The sequence below is a fragment of the Sinohyriopsis cumingii genome, chromosome 2 (genome assembly GCF_028554795.1).
Source record: "Sinohyriopsis cumingii isolate HCF-2022 chromosome 2, ASM2855479v2, whole genome shotgun sequence".
NCBI classification, from domain to species: domain Eukaryota; kingdom Metazoa; phylum Mollusca; class Bivalvia; order Unionida; family Unionidae; genus Sinohyriopsis; species Sinohyriopsis cumingii.
Genome location: NC_142962.1, coordinates 46,339,042 through 46,364,709, shown reverse-complemented (window position 1 = coordinate 46,364,709; position 25,668 = coordinate 46,339,042). Strand labels below are relative to the sequence as shown.

Below are 25,668 nucleotides of genomic sequence, written 5' to 3'. Positions count from 1 at the left end.
ACAACGTGGTGGGACACACCTCCGTACCGTTACTGCGTGTCATTCCTTTCAAAGTGGATTCTGCCACGAACGCTGACGAGGAAGGTGGAAACACTTACCACGTCCACCGCGAATTTGTCCATCCTCACTATTTGCCTGTCAGTAAGTCGTATTTGGACACGGTCAACATTGCTATAAAAGGAGATCTGGGACAAAATATTCCATTCACCAAAGGAAAAGTCACGGTGAAACTCCATTTTCGAAAACGGTTCTCTCACGACTCTTAAGTCATGTATCCAGTGCACCGAGGGGTTGCTCGACAGCGAGGACACGGTTTAGGAGATATGTTAAAATCGGCCTTTCGTTCGGTGGCCCCGGTGTTGAAACCGATGGTGACACGCGGATTGCACGCCTTGAAAGATGCGGCACTGACGCAAGGCAAAGAATTTCTCCAAAATGTCATCATCGACAAACAAAACCCTAAAGAAGCCTTCATGAGGGCAGGCAAAAATGTCTTGCTGCAAACGGGCAAAGACATTTTAGGCCAACGAGAAACACCTATAAATGCCCTGCACGCTACCGAGTCAGGCATTCAGCAAGGACAAGGCAGAAAGAGACGACGAAGAAAACACCCTTTCACCAGACTTCAAGCGAGAAAGGCCAAGAAAAGAAGAACCGTTCGAGACTTAGACGTTTTCGATTATTGAGAAAAGAGACAAAAGAATGATGCACCGAGAATCTTGCGCTTGTTCCAAGACGGAACTGGATCTGTTTGCGATGCCCCCCACCATGATGACGATGCAAGAATCCCAGTGGGTGGAATTTCACCCCGTCTCCTCACTGACCGATTCCGCTCCCATCGAGTTTGAAATCAAAGGACAGCCCGAAGATTACATCGATCTGAATAGCAGTTACTTGTACCTGAAAGTCAAAATTCTAGATAAGACTGGAGGTGCTATAGACGATGAAGCAGTAGCTCCCGTCAACAATTTCATGCATTCCTTGTTCAGTGGAGTGGACTTGTACTTGAATAACAAACTGGTCAGTAGCAGCATGGATACTTACCCTTATCGTGCCTACCTGGAAAATCTCTTGACGTACGGAATAGATGCCAAGAACACTCATCTCAATTCCTGTGTGGTATGGGAAGCTGACGAACCTACCAAGTTTGAAATATTGGAAACTGATGAAAAGAAAGACAACAATGATGGATTTGTAGAACGAAGAAAGAGAATCACGGGAGCCGACACAAGTTTAGAACTGATGGATCGTTTGCATTTGGACATGTGGTTGCAAGAAAAGTATTTGCTGAACGGGGTGGATGTCCGCCTGAGACTGAATCGTAGCAGTGCCGCTTTCCATTTGATGGCTGATAGTGACGGTTACAAAACCAAAATCCTAGAAGCCAGACTCTACGTACGCCGTGTGGAAGTGTTACCTAAGGTGGGAAACGACATCAGTCAGACGTTGAGCAGAACGACTGCCAAGTATCCCATACGACGCGTGGAAGTGAAAACCTTCACCATTCCCAAGGGACAGCGATCCATGATCGAAGATCATCTGTTCCAAGGACAGTTACCCAAACGTTTGATCGTTGGTATCGTCGAGAATACAGCCTTCAACGGAGCTGCCGAAAAAAATCCTTTCTACTTTCAACACTTTGGCGTGTCCAAAATCGAAGTCAGTCGCGATGGCAAGACCTTGTGTACCCGACCTTTCGAACCTGACTTTACCAAGAAGAATTACTTGAAATCGTACTTGTCCCTGTACGAAGCCACCGGACATTTAGGAACCAATACCAGTCACGGTATTACGTACGAGGATTATGCAGGAGGCTACGCTTTGTGGGCTTTCGATTTCACTCCAGACCAAGGCAGCGACGAGGGACATTTCCACCCTACAAAATCCGGCCAGATTCGTGTGGAAATTCAGTTTAAAGACCGAGACCCTGATGAAACGGTGAACGTCATCCTGTATGCAGAATTCGATAATACCATAGAAATCAACAGTTTGAGAGAAGTCATCCTAGATTACTAGAAACCATGGAAGACTGTTATCCCTCTTTACCTAGTGGAGAAACTTTTAGTGTTGGATTATTGTTAAAAATGTTAGAGTTGTTGTTGTTTAGTGTTAAGTGATTTTTGAATAAAAAATGTTGTGTTTTGAAAAAAATTGTTTGATGTTATATTGTTGGATTATTGTTAAAAATGTTAGAGTTGTTGTTTAGTGTTAAGTGATTTTTGAATAAAAAATGTTGTTTTGAAAAAATGCCTTTGTCTTTTGTTTAGCTATAAGAATGTTGGATTGATGCTCTTTCATTTCTTACTATCCCTCTCATGACACTCACTAAACGTTGCGACTCAAAAACCGTGTGGGGGATGTTTTCCTTCACGTCCGCGCTTTGACTTTAAGAACCGGGTTGTTTCCAGTCTAACCATCCATTGTCGACTCATCCTCCTAAGAAGATGTGCTCCAAACTAGCTAAACTCAACGAAGCCTACGTGAATTTGCATAGGGTCAGACACAGTCTGATACCGAAGCCAGAAGAAATAGAGAATGTGAGAATGTTAAAAATCACTGAAGACCTGATAGAAGAGCTCTTCAGAGAAGAAATGAACAGGGAAAAAGAAGAATGGACAGAGAAGTACAGACTTCAGAGACAGCAGCAACAACAACAACAAGAGCAGCAGCAGCAACCTGAAGCTGACAGAGGCTTTGTCGATTGTCGTATCGACACCAAAGAGTTCTTCTTCTCTTTCCGAAGAAGCAGACCTATCGCCAGAAAGTCTATCCTCAGAGGACATCGCATTCTTAGAAACTAAAAAGAATGCCATAGCAAACAAAAAAAAAACAGCCCTTTTCAGGGCTACCCAATACTCTAGAAAAGAAATAACAATCGATTTGCCAATGTGTGTAGGTAGAGTAGTGTGAAAATAAACACTAACTCTTTATTGATAGTGAGAGTGTATGTGTTTGTGTGTTTGTGTTTGTAAGTGGTTAAGTAAGTTGGTATGGATAGTAGATTAAAATCATGTTTTTTTGGTGTTTGAGGTGTATATTTGGAGTTAGATTGGATTGCTTTGCGTATGTGGATAGTCTAATGAAGTGATTTATAAAAAATTTTAAAATAGTGATGGGTAGCATAAAAAAGTGAGTGAGTGTTTCTTTTAGGTCCGCGCGTTGTTGTTTTTGGTCATGATGTAGGTAACATCAATTTTATGTTTTTTTAGGGGGATGTTTTCCTTCACGTCCGCGCTTTCACTATAAATTGAAACTCGCTGGGCAGTCTAGCTACCCTTGTTGATTGATCAACACCAAAAATGAACACGAGACTGTCTAAACTGTTGGAACTTCATGTGCATCTGGAATATGCCAGGCGCCTGTTGAATGAACTGGCCGCGGAAGCCATTGTGGAGGAGGGAAGGATAAGAGAAGAGGAGGAAAGAAGAAAAAAAGAAGAGGAGGAGAGAAGATATAAAGAAGAAGAGGAAAGAAGATACAAAGAGGAGGAGAGAAGAAACAAAGAAGAGGAGGAGGAGAAGGAAAAGAAGAGAAGAAGAATAAATTTCAGAATCCCAGAGAGCGAAAATTGGGATTCTGAAGCGACATATCCTGCCTCTGCTCTCTCCCCCAAAAAAGTAAAAAGTAACTGGGGGATAAGATGTGTATGTGGCGCCAGGCCTGGAAGGTGCCACCATTAACCAGGTGTCCATGAAGTTCCAAAAAAACAGCCCTTTTCAGGGCTACCCAATACTCTAGAAAAGAAATAACCATCAATTTGCCAATGTGTAGGTAGAGTAGTGTGAATATAAACACTAACTCTTTTTTAAGATAGTGTGAGGGTATGTGTTTGTGTGTTTGTGTTTGTGTGTTTGTGTTTGTACCCGCTCACGTACGATTGTGTGGATAGTAGATTATGGATTTGTTTATTGTTTCTTAGCGTATGTGTTTGTGTGTTTGTGTTTGTGTGTTTGTGTTTGTGTGTTTGTGTTTGTACCCGCTCACGTACGATTGTGTGGATAGTAGATTATGGATTTTGTTTATTGTTTCTTAGCGTATGTGGAGAGTATAGTTTGGGTTTTTATTATATGAAATGAGAAAGTATAGTTTGGGTTTTATTATATGAAATGAAAAAGTAGGGGGATGTTTTCCTTCACGTCCGCGCGTTGTTTGGTCATGATCTAGGTAAGATCAATTTTACGTTTTAGGGGGATGTTTTCCTTCACGTACGCGCTTTAAGTATAAGAACCCACAGTATTCGTCGTTCAAACCATTCTGCAAAGAATAAAAAAAGAAGATGGCTTCTAACCAAATGGACAAAATACAAACATTACAAGACGTTTTAGACAACTTAGGAATGATGGAGCAGATGTTAATAAGACTGGTTGAAGACCATTATTTCTATAGTCCCCATCGTGTAAAGATGGAAATTAATAACTTAAAAAAGGTAAAGGACAAGATTAGTGGTGTCATGAAAGAGATAAAGGAGGAGAAGGAGGATGAAGAGGAAAGAATAAGAATAAGCAAATGGAACGAAAAGATTGAAAAAGAAGAAGAAAATGAGAAGAGGAAGAAAGAAGAGGAGGAAGAGAAGAAGAAGAAAGAAGAGCAGGAGAAAAAGAAAGAGAAGAAGAGAAAGAGTGTTGGAGATAAAATAAGAACTTGGTGGAGAAAAAGAAGAAATTAGAAGCAGAAGAAGAAGAAAACCCAAAGGCCCTTTTCAGGGCCAGCCATATTTCTCGAAAAGAGATAGCCTTTCCATTGCCTACCCCTTTTTGTAAATTTAAATTTAAATTTAAATTTAAAAAAATTAAAAATAAAAAATCCCATATTCAATTCCCCTTGTCCCTAGACAGACCCAGACTCTATTCCCCATGTTCAATTCCCCTTGTCCCTAGAGTGACCCACGATTTTTCTCCATGTTCAATTCCCCTTGTCGCCAGAGTGACCCACGATTTTTCTCTATGTTAAATTTCCCTTGTCGCCAGAGTGACCCACGATTTTTCTCCATGTTAAATTTCCATTGTCGCTAGAGTGACCCAGGGGTCTCTGTAATGCTAATTCCCATTGTCGCTAGGGTGACCCCATTTACTACTGATGTATCTATCCGGGCAGTCACGAAATCTTGGTATATTCTTGATGCATGTATCGTTATCAACAATTTTTTTCACTGAGAGCACGCTCGATGTACTGTCTCATCACCGGCTCGAAAAGACAACCCTAACAACACGGTATCGTAGATGAGGATTCATGGGTTTTACTTTTTTTTAAACGACATTATCAATATTAGAAAAAGCACAACAATTCATCAAGGACGTTAATTTCGAGTCACCACTGGTGGTTTCCATAAGCTGATACCTTTACAAAAGATTTATTAATGGTTCTTTGTGCCCATTTTTAAGGCCAGTCTACTGAATACTTCTTTTCGTCATACCCAGTTTATTGATGGGACAACTCTCATATCGATCGATCGATCGATCGATCGATCGAGAGAGAGAGAGAGAGAGAGAGAGAGACACAGAGAAAGAAAGTCATCATTCTGGCCATTTTTTGCAGGCGGTGTCATTCCTGCGATGTGGATATTACATCGCTAGTGTACTGAGAGGTACTGTTTTCGAACTGGAAAAAGAAATTCAGAACCTGAAATCTGCAACGCAGGAATTCTTTATTGAAATTAAACATCACTCAATATAAAAAATTACACACAAATCAAATTATACATTTAAGATATATGATAAAAATTTTATATTTATTTAAAGCTAACCAACTCTACACATTCTGTAATTCTGTATTGGAATTAAATGCCGAATAAATTACTAATAATCCAAAAATGCTTTAGAATTAAATGTTAGAAACTAATACCGAAGTTATTTGCAATCAAAGCATTTTATCGAATGTTTATTTTTTTAAAAATTCAAAATATTACTTTCTGTGATTTAAAAGTTATTTTACTTCTAATATAATTATTAGGAAGCATGAAGTTGGTAGCAAACTCATTCTACAAAAATCAGTCATAAAATTCTAAATTTAAACAATACATGACACATTATATTCAAAAATTAGTATTATATAACAATAAAAAATTACAAACGCATTAAAAGTGGATGAAATATTTTCTAAATATGTTTCTTCTCAATGTATTAAAACAATTTGGAGAAATATTTAAACTAGGACTTATAAAATGATTGATGTGCTTACGACTTAATTTTTTATATATAAAAAAAACACTACAGTATAAAGGACTTTGTTTTAACCCTTGCGGGACGATAAGGAAATCGAGATTATGTTCTAATTATGCTATATTTTATGTTTTTCCCGTTTTGAATTGTTTCGTTGGTTGCTATTTAATTTATTATTACAGTGTAAGAAGACTTTGTGACAGTGAAGAGCTGATAATCAGTTTCTTTTCATTTCAGAACGACAAAACAAAATTATCACGTGATGTATTGTGGTGCACAGTAACGACAACTCTGTTTCTAAGTGCAGGCAAGCTGCTCACGGTTCAGGATGACCTGTCCGTGTGAAAGTATCGCAAGTTTCTTCCCACCTCCATGCCCGCCTAGGTCTGTCCACGCTTTCTTCTGGAATATCACCTTGGAAATTGGACTGACAGTTCAAGAGGCATATTGGATTGCCAGCTACTGTGGTGTTCCAGATACAACTGTAGCGCCAACCACCACTATTGCGAAAACAAGCTCAACCTTCAACAAAACTATCCGTCCATCGCCAACCAATACATCAACAATTCCTCCGCTCCATCCATCACCATCCACCATATCATCAATTCCTCATTCAGCTAGTTTCGATATTTGGATCATCATCATCATCGTAGCCACCATTGTCATTTTCATTGTATGCCTGGCAGCATTTATAATGTAAATACAGCAGAAATCTTATTGACAAACATGTAAAAAAAAAGACAAAAGCTAGACACTCAAGCTGACACAGGGAAAAAGACTGAGACTGAAGGAAAAAACAATGTACAGGTAGAGACAGGGTGACGGACGCTTTCTTAATGACCAATACTAAAAACAAACACATGATAATTTGTGTCCCCGATGTTTTAAGTCAAAGCGTCGGGGATATTGCAATATCACCTGTCCGTCTGTTACCACATCTATTAATTAAATTGCAGTGCTGAAATTCACAAAATTGTGTTGTGATATGACGCCCCTGCGGTAGCAGTCTGCAAGAAGGGCATCATCTTTGGTCCCCAACTCTAGTGTCCCTGGGAGGTTTATTTTTACGTGTCAGCTGGACGGACACTTCAATCACATTGACATTTTCACATATTTACTTACTAAAATTCTTATATGTAATTCAAGCAGGAAAGCGTATGATATATGTAACGGATACTACATTAAAACAAGACCGATAATTGACAGTCTTCGGGTGGAGAGTAAGTATGGTGAGGGGAGGGGAAGAGAAGGGATAAAGGGAAAGATAGCAACCCAGCACAGTTGCTCGATTCAAGTTTATGGCTGCAATCATTTCAGAAATTAAGTAGCAATAACAGAGTTTGTTTTGCAAATAAATACTCTGTTAATAAGACTATTATCATATTGATAATTATTTTTACCATCAATACTTGTAAAATTACAGTGATACCTTTTAAAAAGAACAACTTTATAAAATAATGTTTAATTTTCATTTTCAACCTGCATTAAATTACGCCTGTGTGTAATAGACTATATGACTTCTCTCTCTCTCTCTCTCTCTCTCTCTCTCTCTCTCTCTCTCTCTCTCTCTCTATATATATATATATATATATATATATATATATATATATATATATATATATATATATATATATATATATATATATATTACCTTGTCAGTCTTTTTCATTTACAAACTTAAATTAGAAATACACATTCTTTTGGTAATTACTGACGATCGTTGGATACTCTATCCAAAACTATACTAATATGATCCTCCCCCAACCCGGGATTCTGCACAAATGCACATTGATAAATCTCTATGAGTGTTAAGTAAATGTTGCAGTAATTGCGTGCTGTCACACGTGTATTTGCACATGCTAAACCGTTGACTAAAACTTTCAAAGTATTAAATCGTCTTCCTGTTTTTTTTCCCCATGAAAAAGTAAATAACGGAGCATTTCCATCATAAAATAAAGCAATATCAACCACATCGATACAAGTTTTCCAAAGGGACATTTACGTCCATTATTGCAATCGTTACTATTCCTCTGAAAACACTTTGCAAATCATAATATTTTCATTATGTAGAATTGATATAGTTTGTATTGACAGAGCAACATGTTAATTTTAAAATTAAACATTGCAGCATCTGCCGTAAGAAAGACATTTGCGGACAGTATACAAATGCGTTTCAACCCACGCACCATATATCCACAGATTCCACGACGTCAACCACAGAACTGGTCAGTATGACTGATAAATAATATGTATATCATTAAAATGCAACTATAATTGCATTCTCTCTCTCTCTCTCTCTCTCTCTCTCTCTCTCTCTCTCTCTCTCTGTTGGCTCCTTCGTTTGTCCATCCGTCCTTATATGTCTAGGCACATTTGTTCATCCGTCCGTGTACGATTCAGCGTACTTTGAAAATAATTAACAAGAAAAACTTGCCAGCAAGAAATTTATAAATTAAACTTTGTCCATTTAATACCTCCTCAGATATAAACTACCTTGTTTGTTTAATCAGTGGTACTGACCTTTATTCATTTAGCATCCAATTAATCAATTCAGGATAATTACTTCAAAAGAACACAACAAAAATCAATATCAGCGTTAGTTTTCGTTATATGCAAATGATTAAACTAGATTTTAATTCTCCTTACCGTAATTTTCCGTTGGTGTGAGTATCCCTATGGCTTTCAAAATAGATCAAGCTGCGAAGAAAAATAATAAACGAATGGATAAAACAAAATATTTGGTTTTATGTCTTTATGCAGATCTGACCTTTTTAGATATATTCACTTGCATACAGTATATGGATGCATTTTAGCTCTTTTGAAGATGAGATTTGGGGCTGGGTGGGGGTGGGGGGTCATCATCATTTTCAGCCTGACTCGGCTCTTTTGGTATGTCCTTATGCAAGGCATATTATTTGAGTTTCCTCGGCACTAAACAACCTACTCGTGTTCTGTAAAACACTCACACTAGACTTAAAAAAAACCCATTAATTCTCCGTTTGTCTGGGGCTAGAATAGTTTTGAGAAGATTTAAAAAAAGATGTTCACATTTTTAGCATGCAGTTTGCTGGACTAAGTAATATTTTCATATTACCCATGGACAATCCTGACATATTTAAAAATCAATACTCTGATAAAGCAAGTCAGTACATAAGAGTTGTCTCATTACGATCGTGAAAACACTGGCAGGATTAGTTGGTTTGCATTGAATGATTTGATACGATTTTATCTGTCAATCTTTATGATGTTAATTGTTGGTCCCAATCATGGGCGTCCGCATAATATTTTGCTGAGGGGGTTCAGTCAGTTACGGCCGGGAGAGTTAGCTGCGAAGTTCCGTGCGTAAGCAGTCTGAAACTAAAGCAAATATTTACTAACGTTTTGAACAAAATCTTGACATATTTTCAGCTTCATTTCCATGATTAAACTGTCATATATATATATATATATATATATATATATATATATATATATATATATATATATATATATATATATGTGTGTGTTGCGGGCACCCATAGTCCAAATCCAATCACATGTCTTGTGTATGCTGGCGGACGGCACCAATTTCATCACTATTTCTCAAAATGTTAAGTCTAGCTTCTGACGCTGGATTGGTCACTCTTAGATGAGGCTGAAATTTGGACGAACTTATTCATTGTATTTTCGACTATTGTATATTGGAATTGACCCCAAATTTATCTCTGCCGCGTAGACGAAAAACACTTTCTTCCAACAACAACGACAGTTTGTTTATAGGATATAGTCTGTTTAAAGCTACCATAATATATAAACTGAATGAACGATCGCCTTCTATTGTAGGTACGGCCTTTGTACACTTCCTCCTCATGTTAATTACAGTGATACTATAAAGCAGAATATGTCTTCAAGTTATTACCACGTATTGTAACCAGACGGGCACTGATATCCGTGCTCATGACCCAAATATGCGTCTAAGACCTCTTGGAGTTGTTGGTTTCGCTTTAGAGGAAAGCAGTAAGTGCTGCTATGTGCAATCCGAAAGCATACTAAGCTTAAAACGCTATCTTTTATTGGAACTTTGGGACAGTCTGACAGACTTAAGAGTTTGATCCGGTTGATATGTGTTATAGAGTCACTTTTCAGACACTGATGGTTTGAAGAGAAGAAAGGCTGCAGCAGTCTGGGAAACGACGTTTTTGTCCTTCCGTCTCAGGTTCTTGTTCTAGGAATACTGCAGCTTTAATTTACATGTTTTTATTTACAATCAAAATAAATTTTTTCCAGAATATCTATCTATCTATCTATCTATCTATCTATCTATATATATATATATATATATATATATATATATATATATATATATATATATATATATATATATATACTGTATTTATTTTCATCAGGTTCATGCGGAAAATGAAATTTATGCAAACGATGTAAGAGAAGAGAACATAAATAACTCCAAGTCTTTACGTGACTTAGAAAGTGGCGCAACTTCAAAACCAACACATGAAAATAACAATTCAGCTATATTCGAAAGAAATGTTCCGCACAAAACAAATCTAAGTGGAATCACAGTTTATGACCACAAAGCAAGTCTCAGGAAAGACGAATTCCATGAAATGTCATTCTCGACCGATACAAACGAAGAAAAGGCAGACACAGATAGCAATTTACATGATAACATCACTCCTGAGCCACCGGAAATACCCAAAGTATTCTCTCCTATAACAGCAATTCAGTCAGAAAAAAAAGACGTGTCTGAGACTTTGAAACGTATTGAGAATCAGCGTGATCATGCCATTAATTGATACTCTGACAAAGAATAATGACAAGAAAATCATCCATGAGATACTGACAAAAGTACACATCTTCAATCGATCTGATCTGTTGATTTTGTTGTTGTTGTAGGGTTAACGCCATTTTTTTTTCAGTACACGATAGGCTATACATGGCGGCCAGTATTAACGGTGGAGGAAGAACCCGGGAAATTCCCAGAAAGAACCACCGACCCTCGAGAAGCTACTGGCAAGCTTTCTCACATACCAATATTGGCCGAATCCGAGACTCGAACCTACGCAGACAGAGGTGAGATGGCAGTGATCCGTAACGGAAAGCGCTTTAGACCACTCGGCCACTCGGGGCCCCGATTTGTTGATTTTAAAAAGTCTAAATCGATTACAGTGACTATAAAATGTTTGTATATGGTCTGAGCCAGGAACATAAGTCCCTTTAAGTGATTAACTCTCTACTAACCGAAAAGAATTTCCAGGAATCCAAGATAAGCCTTTTTCTTTTGTCGTATTATTTTTAACTGTTGTGATCTGAAATCATTCCAGACATTCTTGAGACATATCAGCTTACTAAATTTGGTAAGTGAAATAAAATATATCTCAGCTGGCATGTCTGCAAAATACCCGCAAGTTCAGTAAAACAAATCCTTTGTCATGGCCTTTGACCTCGAACATCATCTCAGGGACAGTACATCACTGAACATTTAGCAGACACTGTCAAGATATACATATATGCTAAGTTTTGTCAAAGTGTTTTATATAACAAAAAGCAAGATCTTTTAGTTGCATCATTGAAGGTACTCATCAGGGGTGTGAAAATTCCTTATGACATAATTTGTTTCCGACCTGTTTGTGTGAGCTTTCTTAGCCTGGCGACAGATCAATAGGCGTCATTTTCTACCATTCTAATTAAATACCGCGTTTTCTTAATACCACTTGCTCACCAGTATTTTAAAAAATTTCACCCACGTGTCAGGGACAAGTGGCTTAGGAAGTGCATACATAAATGGTGCAACGAATTTCACCAACTTTGGGACCACTCCATAACTCCATCTCTTCTTTAATACTGGACAAGCACGCGGCTTTGATTTTCCGTTTTACATACGGTGAATCGAGATCAACGAGGGCAACTGGTAACGAGTCACGCGTGCTATTGGCGTACAGGACCTCAATTACCTACCTTGTAATGTCCTTTGGTTTCAGGTACATCTTGTCGACAAAGGCGGGTTAACTACACATCCAGTGTCGTACAAGATGGTGGCGTCTTCCCCATTGACGGTGGCGGATGCGAGGTTTACTGGTTTACAAATCGCCTGGTCGCACGTGTCTCCCTGGCAACAGCATTCACCTGGGTCTGCCTGCCCTTGAGAGAGTCCTTGCAAAATGCCCTGGGCGCTTGCAGTTATAGCACGTCGGCGGCTCTTGCCGCCCTGCAGAGCCCTTTTCCGTGGTATGAAGCTTGTCCGGGAGGAATCCTTACCCGTAGATACACTTCCGACCTTCCCGTCCCCATGACGGTTACGTACAGCTGGCTCTCCCTAAACCACACGGCGCGACTCGGTGGGGCGGTGTCTGTCCGTATCCCCAGAGACCCCAGTCTTTGAGTGTGCGTTTTCATATCTTTCCGCCATTTCGGCAATCTCTTCGAGAGTCTCTGTCTCTGTCTCTCTGCCAGGAAAACTGTCAACTCTCGCCTGTATGTACTCAGAACGTGTTCCTTGAGAATCGCATCACGTAAACCTTCGTATGACCAGTCGACCTCTGTCATTTTCATTCACTTCTCAAATAACCCGCTAACTCGTATGTGAAATTGAGAATGTGTCTTCGTTGGCTTTTTCGTTGACTCTCTATAGAGTTTCCGGTATGTTTCGGTGGTCAGCCGATAATGGCAAGGAAGGGCCTTCTTTAATGATTTGCAATCATTTACCTGGTCTACTGCGAAGTTGTGATAAACTTCCCTAGCTGCACCTTGCAGAAAGGCCGAAACGTTGATTGCCCAATGTTGTTCAGGAATCTTATGTACGCACGCGAGTTTCTCGAATTGAACGGGGAAATCATCAGTCGAGTCTTCTTTTTCAGTAAATCGCTGCGTGTTTATTTGGATAATACATTGGTCAGCAATCGGTCGTCCATTTCCTCCAGAATTCGAACTGGTGTCATCTCTATCTGCTGTTCTTGCATCTGCTCGTAATCTTTCCATCTCGAGAACGTGAGCGAGCTCTCTTTCCTTAGCAGCAGCTTCTATTCTGGCCAGCCCTTTTGTTGTTTCTCTCTCTGCTTCCTTTTCTTTTACGACCACCCTTCGTTTTGCTTCTTTCTCTGTCTTCCATTCTTTAATTCATTTTTCAATGAACGCTGCGAGTCGGTCCCCCTCGTAACCTAAGTCTTCCATGCCAACGGCACGATATTCCTTTATCATCTGTCTTTCCGTCGCCATGGTAAAATATTGTTATCAATAAGTGATACCTTGCTTCGACTTACTAAAGAGCTAACATATGCTATAAATTCTTGCCAATTCAATATTTACCAGTTTCCAACAAACCTTCTTGCCTTAGGTAAGATATCTCGCCCGACATTTGCTTCACTACTACTGCAAGTAAATGAAAGCCAACAAGCATGCAAATGTGAAAATACGACATGCACAGAATAGAAACTCTCTCTCTCTCTCTCTTAAAATTTTACAGTAGTACTTCCTAATAATAATTCTTTGCGAGTAAAGTGGTATTTATGTCTATTTCAAGTCCCGGACGATGCCACCCACTTTTGTCACATGCTTTCAACTGTATTATTTCTACTACCAGAGAAAGGTGGACAATTAAAATTTAAATGGCTCCGAGTCCCCAGTAAGCAATGCCGACAATCTAAGTATATAAATAACACAAGCTGAAAAGTATAACAATTTAATAAAATACAGCAAATGTATTCAATAAGTTCATCGCCAAATTTCTTAATCCGAACCAATACAATCAATGACCTATTAACAGTTGCCAGTTATTATCCCATTCTATGAACTTAAAAGTCTGAAGTGAGAGTGTTTCTTTCAGTGTTTTCTCTATTACTCATCTGTAAATTAATGTCCACCTCTTGTTTCTCCTTGGTACTTCTGGTGCCCTTGGCAACGTCCTCTCCTGGCACTTCCGGATCTGCTCCTTCGTTACTTCCGGTGCTTTCTATCACGAGCTCTTTCTAGCACTGCACCTCCACACAAACTGCTGACGTTACTATAAACGTCTATCACGTGCTAGCTATGTCTCTTCCCTCGTCTCCGATCCTTGGATGTCGACTTTAACACAAACCTGAAAAGCTTCCTGTGAAATTAGAAGTATGTGTGTATGTGTGTGTGTGTGTGTGTGTGTGTGTGTGATTTGGATTTTTAACGTAGCTTTAACAGTTTTTCAGTCTCTGCAGTGTGACAGTTTATAGTGATGTCTAGCACTGCGGCATCATGCCGCAGACATGTAGCATGATCTCCCGCCGAGTTACATTATCCTGACACCAGGCCGACCTAACACTAACCTCTTAATGCTGAGCGCCAAGCGAGGCAGCTGTTAGTACCATTTTTGTAAGGCCCTGGTATGACTCGGCCGGGGGTCGAACCCACGACCTCCCGCATCCGAGGCGGACGCTCTAACCACTACGCCACCGGAGCAGTCAAATTAGAAGTGACGTATATTCATGCCTTCTAAGTCTAATCTCAGGAAAAATTCACTCTAACTGACCTTTCACCAGAATAATTGCGAATAAGTTAACAGGTCAGCTTCCGCACTCACATCTAAATATTCCATACACGCTTTGTTCTATAATAATTATGCTACATTATTATTATTATTAGTATTATTATTATTATTATTAATGAGTTCTAATACATGCATGCACATCCCTTATATTTAAATTCTCGATATAGTAAACTATCATCATCAATTTCTATGAGAACGTGTATCATTCAAAAGTCATGTTCATTTTTATTTTGTTAATGTAACTCATTAAATTCTTATATGTTACATGCGGGGCCCCGTGTTGTTCTATTCTGTGTCTCTGCTAAGATCTCTATTATTCCATCAATTAATTATATAATTTATTTTAATGTTTACTCCATCCGGGTGATAACACCGTGGTCAGTCATCTCTAGATAACGATAACCAAAGCCCCAATAGGGAGTCGGGGATCTCACACATCATCATCCCCCTCCCGTGACACACGTGTGTGTATACATATATATATATATATATATATATATATATATATATATATATATATATATATATATATATATATATATAAAATAAACCTCATGATGACACGTGCAAACTGTCTGTGAGAAAGTTTAACAACAAGTGTATGTCTTTCTGTTTTTCTGACTGCAATTGAACGGAGACAGTTATATAGGGATTTAGTAACTCCCTTCCCATCCCATCCCATATCACCAGTTCCCTAATTTTATGCAAATGAGGTTCCCTGCATACAGTAATATCAGAAGGTGAATTTTGTTAAAATGACAAGAGAAGCTCAATCATGGCAAAGTTTATCTTTGCTCGCCATGGTACGTCAATGAAGTTCGTTTATTGCTGACAGGAAATGTGGTGGATCGACAATCCCTGTCAAGCAAAGATAAGCACAGAACTATGAGAACGTTTGTCAATAAGTGTGTCTGTTTGCTTTGAATAGTTACAATTCTACTATGAATACTTCAAGATGGAGGTATGCACTGCCGGATGCTGGTCTAGATATGGTGGACCATGGATTTTAGAGGTGCTGGTTTGTTGAAGGAAGAGAAGAACCGGAATCATGATCATGTGCAAGGTCAAAATTTATCGTAGTTCACAGTTCTGCTGAAGGTGAGGAGGGGTGGACAACTGTTGGACTAAGCGAACGTTCGCAACTTAACATGGTAGGTCAATATGGATCCAAAAGCTGATTTCCAATGTAAATACACCCATCAAATTTAATAATTGCAGAAAAGTGTTTGTGATCAATTGAAACAGCAGGGAGGGTGAACAGACCAATTTTGGAGCAAGTCTTTATTTTGAAAAATAAAGGTTCATACGAAAAAAAAAATTAAAATACAAGGCCAATAACATCAAACCGAAGCCTCCAACCGACCGAGATTTTCTCTAATTCGGTTAGCTCATTTTGTTACATTATCTTTGTCGCTTGTGTTTTCAAATTGTATGCGTGTTCGTTTACCCACCCGGACACTCGTTGTTGGTCGTCACACTCCCTGCTACTCTCTCACAACCCAAAATGTTATCAAGACCTACACGATATCGCGACCGAGGATCATGTAAATTTATCGTGATAAATCCGCGTGGGATAGCTTGCGTACGTGAAAAGAAGCTTTTGAATTTAATCATATCCATATCCCCTAAACACAAAGTCTGATGAATAATTCGCAGAGTATGTGTATCGACTTCATTAAACACAACTAAAATATTGCACTTATCTCTGATCACTTTAGGTATGTGTGTATATCGCCGAGTAACATATATCACATCAGTATTTTTATGTCTGCCTCGAGAAAATATCCGAGCTGGATTTGATTGTTTGTCCAGCAACACATCATCGCATACTACGAGATTATTAATAAATCCATGGAGGTCATCCATAGATGGGGCTTCATCAATATCGATGATAAAATTAATTTTATCATTGCCGTCCTCGTCCAACAATTTTGCGTCTTCATTAAAATCTTTAAGCACATCGTAGCATCTCTGATCATCTACCGATGGTACAAATGTAACAAATAATATAATAACATGAAATTTATATTGTGTTCGATGCAGAGCGTCCACCCACAGGTGGATTAAAAACAAGAACAACAAACAATAAAAAGCGTGCACTTACAGGTAAATGTGGGAAATGTGGTACAAAAAAATATAAATTTATCTCCGGACACAAAGTGTTTGGTGATGATATCGGTGCTTCACTGAAAGAATTACCAGGGTTCCATGGGCTAAATACCGAGGAGAAAAACATATTCCTGAATATAATTATGGTGGTCCTGGAACCCGACTTAATGCCCGACTTGACGAGCGAGATCAACCAGGACCTGGAGAGTATCCATTAAATGCTATTGATTAAGCATGTCACGTTCATGATATAGCGTGTAAAAATAAGGATTTACAACAACGATATATTGCAGATGTGAAGTTGATTCACTCGTTACATCCCACAGAAAATCAATCTGTCAGAGAAAAACTTGCTACCTTCCTTGTAAAATCCGCGACGAAAGGTTAACTAATATTAGGGGCCGGTAATAAATCAACCGATTATTATTATAATGGAATCGATTTATTATAGCCCAAGAGAATATTGGAGGGGTAGAGCAGCGATCAATAAACTTGCTGATGCAGCAAATGTCACACGATATGTTGTTGAAAATTGGTTAGCACGACAGGCAATATGGCAAATTTTATCTACCACCACCCAAAGAAATTCAGTACGCACGTTTTGATGTCAGCCCTCCTAATGAAGTTCATCAAGCAGATATTTTGTTTTTACCACATGATACCATTAAAACCCGTAGATATCATTCATACACATACAAATACGCGTTAACTGTCGTTGACGTTGACAGTAGATATAAAGAAGCAAAACCATTATCAACTAAAACAGCAACTGAAGTTGCATCTGCGTTTAAACGAATTTATCAACGAGGACCCTTGCGATGGCCACAGATGCTACAGGTTGATCTTGGCAAGGAATTTGTTTTGTGCAATATCATTTCTGAGAATAAAACATAACATCAAAATCAGACGAGGACACATCGCAATTCATCGCGATTAGGCAGTTGTTGAACGATTTAATCGAATAATTGCTGAGCGATTGTTTGGATATCAGTATGCGAAGGAAATAATTGAGAAAGACAAGTGATCTCGTGAATGGGTTGCAAGACTACCAAGTGTAATAGCTGCGTTAAATAATGAGATGACTCGTGCAGTTTCTGTGAAACCTTTTAATGCGATCACTAAAACATATACAAATACAGCGACATGACTCCTTTTCAAAACAACCAGTGCTAGGTAATGTGAATGTAAGATATTGATATGAACCTGGTGAACTTGAAGTTGGTTAAAAAAAAAAGAGCAACTGATCCTATTTGGAGTGTGACGACACCTAACATTTCCAGTGTGGTCAGATCCACGGGTAGACATGCAGTCTACATACTAGATTCAACTGCTCCTCAGCGTGGATTACAAGTAATTCCTGAAGACACACACTTACCACCGCATTCACTTTTGTGAACTGGCGCCTTGACGTCGATTACATTCAAGACAAGTCAGCATCACATTTTCGCTTGTGTGACCAAAACTAATATTAATTCTATCTACGGTAAACTGTCTTAGATTATTATTTGAATACTGCCACAACATTACTGTGTTACAGCTCACATAATGATTAGCATGTTGTTGTTTCAGTGTCATGATAAATTCAGCATTGAGATCAAAGTCGCGCTTATTTTTGTCACACTGCTTATAACTAATTTTTTTCTTACGACATCGTCGTTAATGTCCTCAATTTGATTATTATTTCCTTTGAAGTTTATGATAACCCTCCGCATACATATAACGATGACTACTGACAAATGAAAAGACTAAATGGTAGTTCAGTATGTGATATATGCATTTTAGTAAGACAAGTATACACTGTGAAACAAAATTATTTGACATTTGAAGTTAAAGAAATACTTGTAATTTGTAGAAATTTTGTGACACTGTATTTCAGACAGGTCTTGAAAATAATAAGCACTCTAGTTACATGCTTTCTCATTATTACATGTTTCACTCATACCTTGAAACCTGTATTATTAAGCCATGATGTGTATGAGGCACATGTTGTAATTATAATCAATGCATGATTACACCTGTGCTTAATTTGATTCCTACAACAAAGGCTGGTTCATGTTAACAATTCCACCAATCACTCGCAGAGATTTTTTGCATACGTTCTTTCCTAACACAAATATTATTGGAATCGGACCTGCCACAATCATAAAATCTTTAATTCTCCCGATACCTCATTCAACGTGAATGTGTGAACATTTGTCTTGATTCTTCAGCTTGTGAAATTGTATATACAAAGGAATACGGGAATGTGTTCAGCTCAAACAAACTTTCTTTACCTACCTGTTTACGTGGCTATCGGAAATGTCTTGCTAAAGACTCATTTGTGATGGCCACGCTTAAACACTGGACCACCATATATATATATATATATATATATATATATATATATATATATATATATATATATATATATATATATATATATATATATATATATATATGACATTATTTAAACATATTTTCGAAACTACAGTAAAATATTTTAGAAAATGGTTATTTTAAAAAGTTTATTATATAATGTTCCGTGTTAAAGTTAGCGACTGTTTAATACAACAGCTGAGGGGTATGTTTAAGGAAATTTAAGCTGGAACTAGTTCGTCCTCTATGTGTCTTGGTTACAAATGAACGAGCATGAATAATTCTGAATAATTCTGATGTAGCCTCATTTGACATACACATAGAAATGAGTAACAGTTTCCTTAAATTTAATCCATCAAGTTAAAGCTATTTGTTTGAGAAACAGTTGAAAAGTTGAAAAGTATCGGACGTGCCACGGATTTAAACTTTCCTATTATGAGATGGTGAAATCGTCCATGATGCAAAGTATTAAAAATGCACAACAGTTGTAAATCACATATATGGATATGTTGCTCCCCCATTCGTTGCAAAACTCGTGTTAGTAAGAATGATATTAGTGAAAATAAGTGACTGTTGTTATACAAAGTTCATTAATAAAACTGATATTCATGCGCATATCAGCTGTTCAGAAAATGAAATTCCGTTTTAGACTTAAGAATAAGTTCGCATAAGAAAACTTTAAGTGTTAAGCATTTCCTTTGTATTTCAGCTAAGTAGACTGTTTTAAAACACTTATTATTTTTGTAGTTCGATCTTGATTGTTAGATCGTGTATTGTTGTCAGTATCAGAAAATACGTATATATATATATATATATATATATATATATATATATATATATATATATATATATATATATATATTTCAAACTTTTTAACACTCCAGTCAAAGTCAGAATAATTCTCTCTAGTCCGCCTTTCCTTTATTAATAACTATTCTAGAAAATTTGATTTTATGACATCCATTTAAGATGGTGGAAGATTTCCCAAAAATTATCTCTGACTTGTCTCAACATTGTCAGTTTTCACTACTTGACCTTACGTTAACATCGTCCTCTATTTGTTCCTAACCGCTAACTTAGCGGGTCCTAACTAAATCCAATCATGCGCCAAGCAGAGCATATCCAGTCTTTCGCAGGCAGAAATTTATCGTGAGCCTGGCCCATATGTCAATCTTAATGTGTACGTGTCACGCTGACCACGACACAATTTACTGCGAAAATATCTGCACCATTACAATCTGTACAGGTCATTTAGTTCTATAGCACATGATTAGAAGTTCAATATGAATATAACATAGTTAATTATATACATAGTCTTAGATGATAAATCCAGGCATGAAAACAGCAACTTCTGGAAAACATAGTCACTGCTACATTGTGATGTTAAACTCGTATTCATTAGAAACGGCATGCATTTTCTTAAAGGACATCTTCAATTATAGATAATGTTTTCACTTGCTCTCCAGCCTCTAAAATTGTCCCAAAAGTGAGAAAATGTAAAATAGTCTTGTTTAAATAATATAACATCACTGTCCAATTGTACAAATCATTACGTTGATGTTTGGGAAGAGACATGAGTAAGATCAGGTGAACAGTCTACAATGATTGGCTTTAAAAGATAATGCAATGTAAAACAAACGAAACTGTACTGCCGAAAAAGAGGCGATAAAGAAAGTATATGTGACCCGATTGAAAAAAAGAGAGCGGACTGTACACAAATTCGAAAGAAAGCCGATGAAATACAACTAGTCAGAAAATATTCTCTCGTTTGATACCTGTTATATGGTATGGTGAGATACTCTAACATTACTGACGGATAAAACTAAAGCGCCTTCGTTTTCACTACCAATACTACTTTTATTGAGCACCTAACGATGTGTTTAATACATCCCTTGATTATTTCGTATAACTAACAACAATTTATGATGTTGTTTTGTTTCGACAATCGCTGGTGAAATGTCCCAAATGTGTTCCGGTTAACTGTAACCCGCAATTAATTCGTACAGTTTGCTTTATTTTGGTACTTCAACTGCTTCAGTAAACCCTCTTTATTGAAACCGTATCACGCTAAAATTTACTCTAAGCATGTGCTAGAATGTGAAATACATTTGACTTGTAGGATATTTACCTACTGGGAGATAAGGATCGATGACCTAAGTATTCAGTCATTCAGTTATTTAAAAAAAAATCAAATCAAATCACGAATAATCATTTTTGTGTTCCAAACTAAAAAATATTTGATACGAGCTAGTTTTTACATTTATTGTTCAACAATTTCATCTTGTTTTCGTATAATTTCATGTAGACGCACCATGAAAAGTAAAATAAATAGATCTAAAGGCATATCATGTAAATGTTTTAAATGACTAACCATTATAACTGGGGCGGGGATATTTCAAATTTAGTACCGTCATGTGTTATAACACTATCATTTTAACGCGTTTTGATATACAGTTATTGAAATAATTGTTTTGCTTCACATTTTTAACCTATACAGATATCTTAGTCTCGTAGTGAAATATTGTGAGTCGACGTTTTATTAAAAAAAAATATTTAATCTTTATTTTAAAAAAAGAGCTTTCCTTTTATTTTTGTACAAATACCTGCATATAGAAGCTCTATAGATAAATCTGAGAGTTTTGCAAAACTCAATAAAAAATAAATCATAATTTTAGAAATATGATGGCAACAGTGAAATAAGCACAACGCTACTTTCAAATCGCTATAAAGATCAATATCCTCTGTATGAGTATTCGTGTCATTTGTATACACTGCATTTTCCGCTTTACTGTCCGCCACGTAGGCATCTAAAAACAGCATGAATCAGACTAGCTATTTGCCATTTTGCAGCGTTGTGTCTCTTCTGCTTCAATTTCATGGATTTGCAGAGAACATTGTAAGAATCCATCAACCTCCCCTCCTGCTTCAGACAGTAAGCCAGAAGGTTAAGAGCGGTGTCCTTAAACTCGAGATGCTCATAGCGGATCACAAGGACCATGATGCACAGAAAAGCCTTCTTTCGTAACTTCTTCTGCTGGTGATGGTATTGGAATTTCAGGAAATAGAGGTAAACTTTTGCGTCGAGCCAAAAGAAGTTCTTATCCATGTATCTTTTATCTTGATCGGCTTGAGCTGATCCTGTATAACGGAACATCTCTGGGATCAGTGCCTTGGGTGTACAGTTAATCTCTGAACAGTGATAGATCACCGCGCAGGCAACACAGTCCATTCTTACTTGTGATGTTGAAACATTTTCACTTAATATTGATTGTAGTGTATGACGAGAAAAGAGATGTTGAAATAATACATCATCTGATATTTTGTTGCAGTAATTTTCTTGTATTTCATTAAGCACATCCTCGGACATATCAAGATTGTTCTGCACCAAATAAAAAGCAGCCAGCTTCAGTTTTCCAGATGCAACATCCGAGGTGGATCCCAAAAGAAGAAATTCATGGGCCAACTCAAGATCATGTTGATCAGTAGTTGCCTTCGAAAGGTTTTCGGTTGTCAGTTTTAAACCAATAATAGTACAATAAAACTTCCACAATATCGCAATTGCCTCCCGTCGTGGTTCTTGAGAGAAAAACGCCCTCTCTAATGCACTGGGCTCAATAATCACATCGGTTCCAACGGCAGCCACCATCCTAGACATGTCAATATTCTGCAACAGATATTTAAATGAGAACTGCATATAATACATGACAATATAATACATGACATCCTGGTTTTGTGATTCAGGTTCCGTGAGAAGAGGCTGACAAGTCGTCTTTAGTTCTTGTCCGATGTTATCAAATGATATTCCTATCAGATATCTACTCTCCTGTCTCAGCAAATTGCGTAAAACACCGAGTAGCAGACGCTGTACACGGCTGTACTTTACACTGGAACATGTTTTCTTCTGGAATGAAGTAATTGGGACAGGTCTTACAGTCAACCCAGATGTACAACAGTCTCAAACACAGCTCAACACATAGCGGTATATTTTCGGTTTGCCACAAGGTCGTTGGTGTATTTTTATCAGATGAAATATACATGTCTTGCAATGATAGCTGTTCAACACATCATCACCTACAACTGGTTTTTATAAAGGTTTTGTTTATCATTTTCAACAGAATATAGCACTTGTATTGTGTTGAATTAAATAGCCACACGAGAAGTTTCTCCCCATATGAAATGGACAATCGCCATTCGAGGCGTTTTTCTTGGCTAAATTTATGACCCACTGGAACCAGTAGTGCACCCGTCTACTGAATGAGGTCAGTCGTTTCTTGTGACGGCCATTTGTGCCGCCTATTCCTTGTTAATCACCGAGAAGCCTGGTCCGGCCAAGCATGCAGTCGTACTGCAGGCACCAAGTCCAATGTTATTATTGTTCCATATGATACTGTTCTAGCAGGACCATCATACTCCTCACTAACTGTTTTTAGATAACCATTATCATTGCAGAAAACAGATCGGTTGGATCCGTCTAATTTGTACACTTCATTACGTTTATCATATATAGGCAGCGGCTGGTCTTTGTAAACACCCTGTAACTTTACATATCCTGGCGGTGTGTTTTCGTCACTTACTGCAATCACTAAACTAATACCAGGCACCCAGCTTTCAAGATCCTGTATAGCTGTGAAATCCATACATTTAACTACATCTATGTCCGATACTAAGCCGATAGTCGTAGTCGCCTCTGCTTGACTCCCTAAAAGATGGACTCCATGACGAGACCTACAAGACAATATCTCCTCTGTTTGTATCCACATATTGATTCTCTTCCACCGAATATCCTCCCCAAGTCCTACTATATCCAGAACCCTATTCAGCCTCAGGGACACCGATTTGTAGTATGCAGGAATGTTCAATGTCATCTTTCAGGGTACTTTTTCCCAATGTCTACAACAAACGTTTGAACATTAAAAACGTAATTAAATATGTTGCCAAAAGGGTGTATATACTCCAACGCTGTATTATCGCGGGCTCTATATTATCTTTTCTATACTTTCATGTCAACAAAAGGAATTTTCCGATTAATTTTGGACACACGCCGTCTAGCGGTTGTTTACAGATCTAAAGCTATAGTCAGTAAAGACGCAGATATCTTAAAGTACAAATTTCTCTAAAATATCAACATTTTTATAAGTTTACAATGAAAAAGAATGAACATCACTTTTTTGTAAAGTGCGTGCAATTACGTTGATCATCATCTACAAAACTCCAATTGAACTTGCTATACCTGCATAGGCTTTGATTACGAAATATATTCAGTGTATCGTCTGATGTTTGATGATTATAGGTTGTGACGTTCTATGTGACTCACTGTTATGCGTTGGGGTGGGATGCTCCCAATATTTATTTGAATTACTGTGGAATTCCCACCCTGGCTCGTTTTTGTAGGAAGTGAAATTAGTGATAAAGAGAAGTAAAGCTCCGAGCCCCCAGTCAGCAATACCGACAATTAAATTGTTAAGAACACAAAGGTGAAATTCAAAAGAATAACAAGTTAATACCAATTAAACGATATTAATTTCTCAACCACTCATCTTCCTCTCGACCATGTAACAACCTATTTCATCACGTGATTATAGTGTGAGATGGTTTTCCCCTGTACATGGTTTCTACTCATCTGTGTTCTACTCTGCTAATTCCTTTCCTCCTTCCGGCGTTCTCCGTACTACGTTCTTCCTATCCTATTCCCCTTTTGTCTCCTTTTCTCCTCCCCCTTCTTTCTCTCTCTTTCTCCAGCATCTAGGCTTGTTCTCGGCCTACTGACTTGTTCTATCCTGTCTCTCTGAGACTCGGGACTTCACTACCCGGTAGTTCTGTCCCCAGAAGCTTCCTACGAAAACCACAAGAACCTTAGCATTTGTGTTAGCTATCTCGCCTCACACTACATCAACAATCAATCATCAGATAAAGGCTATTTACATCTTCGGTCACGCATTCGTGCACATCGAAAACCACACACGTTCTTATAGAAAACAACGTTGCAATAAAGAGCGGTGACCTACTTAACATACAGACTTCACTAAATTGCGTCACATCAATATATATATATATATATATATATATATATATATATATATATATATATATATATATATATATATATATATATATATATATATATATTCTTAATCTCATTATTCTCAACAATATCACAACAATCCGACGCATTTCTATACATTACACTCCCACAAGTGTGCACAAATATTCAAATATCCATGTTATTTAAATTTACACACTGCAACCATTTCCAAAGTTACAATTTAATTCAACAATTGCAAAATCTAGAATATCACATAAATAAATACACTAGTTTACCATGAAGTAACTAAATAGCGAATTACAATATTAATTCTGACGAGCGAGCAATCTACATAATCATAGCTCATTTCTCAAGTACGCATGTAAATTAAACAATACAAAGGTAATTCTACGTACTAACGATTCTAGTAAGTAAATATACATACTGCACATAATTACAATTACAATGCCGTAACATTCTGCAACAATCGAGCAAATAACTCACTGACCTTT

The 25,668-nt window shown here is 37.6% G+C and overlaps 2 protein-coding genes across 5 annotated transcripts in view; one reads left to right on the top strand and one right to left on the bottom strand.

Annotated features, from left to right (window-relative positions):
- LOC149804763 (uncharacterized) overlaps window positions 1-14,934 on the top strand; it is a 64,401-nt gene extending 49,467 nt beyond the window's left edge. For all 3 annotated transcript variants that reach the window (XM_089944118.1, XM_089944104.1, XM_089944109.1), the window contains 3 exons: window positions 6,396-6,854; window positions 8,287-8,383; window positions 10,544-14,934. In XM_089944118.1, the coding sequence (XP_089800244.1) occupies window positions 6,487-6,854; window positions 8,287-8,383; window positions 10,544-10,951 (873 nt within the window). In that variant the 5' untranslated portion in view covers window positions 6,396-6,486 and the 3' untranslated portion in view covers window positions 10,952-14,934. The remainder of the gene's footprint in view (window positions 1-6,395; window positions 6,855-8,286; window positions 8,384-10,543) is intronic.
- A 6,719-nt stretch (window positions 14,935-21,653) lies between these two features.
- On the bottom strand, window positions 21,654-25,173 carry LOC149804762 (uncharacterized). 2 transcript variants are annotated; one of them, XM_089944091.1, is made up of 2 exons: window positions 24,695-25,173; window positions 21,654-24,024 (listed from the first exon to the last, which is right to left on the bottom strand). In XM_089944091.1, the coding sequence occupies exon 2, from the start codon at window positions 23,997-23,999 to the stop codon at window positions 23,442-23,444; it is 558 nt and encodes a 185-aa protein (XP_089800217.1). In that variant the 5' UTR covers window positions 24,000-24,024; window positions 24,695-25,173; the 3' UTR covers window positions 21,654-23,441. The 2 variants fall into 2 exon arrangements, with proteins under 2 accessions (XP_089800217.1, XP_089800207.1); XM_089944081.1 differs by having other exon boundaries at window positions 24,695-25,171.
- Between the last annotated feature and the right edge of the window lie 495 nt (window positions 25,174-25,668).